This window comes from Triturus cristatus, chromosome 10, assembly GCF_964204655.1.
Source record: "Triturus cristatus chromosome 10, aTriCri1.1, whole genome shotgun sequence".
NCBI classification, from domain to species: Eukaryota; Metazoa; Chordata; class Amphibia; order Caudata; family Salamandridae; genus Triturus; species Triturus cristatus.
In genome coordinates, this window is record NC_140593.1 from 1,015,659,093 (window position 1) to 1,015,662,183 (window position 3,091).

The 3,091-nt window shown below is 46.9% G+C and overlaps 1 protein-coding gene across 1 annotated transcript; it reads left to right on the forward strand.

Moving 5' to 3' along the window:
- Nucleotides 1-1,826: 1,826 nt before the first annotated feature.
- Nucleotides 1,827-2,756, forward strand: LOC146796425 (Friend virus susceptibility protein 1-like). Its single transcript, XM_085631329.1, has one exon. The coding sequence runs from the start codon at nt 1,827-1,829 to the stop codon at nt 2,754-2,756; it is 930 nt and encodes a 309-aa protein (XP_085487455.1).
- The last annotated feature ends 335 nt before the right edge of the window (nt 2,757-3,091 follow it).

A 3,091-nucleotide genomic window follows, 5' to 3' on the forward strand; every position in this document is an offset into this window, starting at 1 on the left:
GAATCTAATTAGAGGCAGAGGCAGAAAAAGATGATACATTTTGAAGTGCCAGAAGGAATACTGGTATGTGGAAATTAACGTCAGATCTACATTCGAATCCTGGTTTGCCATAATATTGTATCTCAACCTGAACTCTGGGTCGAACAATGGTGGAACCGTAGTTTGGTGCAGCCTTAGCACTTAGGGGCCAATTCTGATCTCGCTTGGTAAGCCCTCCATACGAATCGGACCTGGAGGGCTTTCCAAGCGAGACGCTCTGTGTGAGTCCAACCGAGCGAGTACGATGCAACCGCATGGTTACGAACTCGTTTTGGCCGGACTCCCATAGCACTCTTTTGAAGCTTGTGTATGGATGTGTACACAGGCTCACATAGCAAAAAAGGGGTGGGTGGGGAAAAGTGTACACACCGTGGCGGGCACCCCATTTTTCCCACCACACTGTGCATGCTTGGATCGGGGGGACCCATAAGCACCCCCCTGTGACCGATTTGGAGTGCTCTGGGTAAAGGGGGGCCTGCTCTGGCCCCCCGAAGTCTAATTCCCACAGCTGCTTACACTCACTGAGACCAAGTTGATACAGCTGTCTGAATCGCGCATCATACTTGCCCGTTCGGAATCCGGCTCCGTTGCTGTATTGCATTTGCCATTTTACACGTTACACGTGCTAAACTGCATATTGACCTCGATTCCATGTGATGCTCTGGTCTTCCATTTTGTTGTATTGCATTTCCATTTTGTGCTGCTTTGACCTGTAGTTACACTTCAGCAGTAACAAACATGTTTTTCACGTAAACCAGTACGAGCTGGTGCAAGACATACCTCGTGAGGTTATTTTGTGCCTTGAGCTTGTTTTTGTACATTCTATCCTTATCTCTAGGACATAAGGAGGATGCGCTGTGCAAGGCTCTCCAAGGCCGGAGATAGGGAAAGGAATGTCTTTTGCCTCGGCGCACCCAAGCAGAATATGGCCAGGTCTGTATGGGTGGGTCTGACGCAGAGATGCGGCCAGCACCTTTGATGGATAAAAACTATTAACTATAAAAAGCGGTGTCCGTGAGGTGGAGCTCAGGAACCCAGTGGACGCACTCGCGGGACGACTTTGGTGCCCGGAGAGATTACTTCCTGTGCCCCAGTCTCTACAGGGTTCCCGACTTGGTGTTTTCGGTGCTTGGCCAGGGATGTTGAAGACTCCGGTGCAGACGCATCTGGTGAGGTGCTTTGTACATTAACTGTTTATATATCCATATTCAAGATCTCATATTTGTATATATATATATAGTGTGGTGTATTCATTGTTTCACTTGGTGCCTAAGAACTTACTAGCTTCAGTGACTTATTGCCCTTGTCTACGATACTAATAAAGCTCATTTTACCTCCAGAGGAGTGTTGGAGTTTCTGTGTAAGTAAGTGGTGTGCGTAAGTTTAGATTACGCAAGTGGGCAAGTGGGCAAGGCAATACATTTTGGCGTAGTCGGTGGCAGGATTCGTAAATTACACGGGTAGGAACATGTTTAAAAAGACGAAAGGTGGTTTTGGTTCCTTGGCACCAAGTGAAATTCCTTTTGCCCCGCGTGGCGCGTGAGTATTCTAAAAGCACAGGATTAAGTGAGAGCTGGTTTGACTGTTTGGGCGAAGCAACGCCAGAAGATGTTTTAAATTGTTTACGGAAAGTTCCTGTAGAAAAAGGTAAAGAATTATATACACTGAGCCGCCGAGGTTGGGCTCTGTTGCATGCCTACCGTCAAGTTTTTGACAAATGCTTATCTCTGCAGCAGGAACAGTTAAGCTGAGAAAAACAACTTGTTGAAGCTAAAAATATGTCTACGATGCTTTCCTGTCAGAATAAGCTACTACAAGACAAATTAGAAACATATCAGACTATAGCAGAACGGGCTGCAGTCCGTGTCGCTGAATACAGTTACAAGAAAAGGGGTAGAGTGAGTAAGCGAAAAGTCCATTTAGCGATTGCCAAAGCAGGCTTAGATTTTGATCCATCCACCTGGGACTCTAACATCTGGGAATCATCAGAGTTCTCCTCAGAAGGAGAGCAGCCTTTACAGAGAGAAAGGGAGGAGGAGTTAAATAATAGTAAGAGAGTGGAAGTGCAGCCCATTCTAAGACGGAAACTTCAATCCGGTCCACATAACCCGCAGGGAGTTATGTTAAATAGTCTGGAGGATTTTACTCAACAGGAGATCAGTGATATTTTAGAGCGATTTAGACAGAAGCCTGGCGAGGCACTATTAACTTGGATGGTGCACCTCTATGATCAAGGCGCTTCTGGGGTTATGTTAGACGGTGGGGATGCTGCCAAATTTTGTACCCTCAGTACTGATCCCACTGTGCAGGGACACTTCCAGACTTTCCACGGTGATGACCAAACTACCCTGTTGCAGCTAGCCGCACAGGGCTGTAGTCATAAGTACCCCACAGATTCAGATTGGCCTGGGAATGAAAATCCAGTGTTTACCCTACGAGATGCCCCGCAGAGAATTAAGGAAGAGGGAATGAAGCTGGCAATCCTTATAGGTGAGACGCATGATTTGATGGGTCAGAGAATGACTGTGTCCGTGCGGAACAAAATCATTCGTTTGGCACCCCCTGCATACAAAGCGGTGATAATGACTCTGTTAATCAATCAAACTGGTAATACCGTAGGAGAAGTAGTCGAGGCAGTCCGTGAGCTGGGAGAGCTTGGGCAATGGAACAAGCCAGACAGGGCTTCACGCTCAGAGTCCCGCACTGACAACAACTGAGTAACCCGATGTGATATGTTTTTGGCGCTGTTAAAGGATGGGGTGTCAAGGAGTGAGATTGATGGTATTGAGACCAAAAGTATGTGGGAAATTTACCGTAAGCGAGGACTGGATAAGAAGGAGGGGAGTAGGCATGTGAATAGAAAAGATAACAAGAAAGAAAGTCGTAGGGAAGCAGAGTCTGAGGAGAAGCACGACAAAGCAAGTCAGGAGAGAGAGAGAGAGAGAGAGGGAATCTCATGTGAAAGTGACAAAAGAGAAAGGTTGGGACCGAGATTGCACAGATTCAGATGGGGACCGGGAAGAGGAGGAGTTGTTCCCTAAGGATTACCCGA

Coding starts and splice junctions, on each gene's coding strand:
- LOC146796425 (XM_085631329.1), top strand. CDS start 1,827: ATGCTTTCCTGTCAGAATAAGCTACTACAAGACAAATTAGAAACATAT.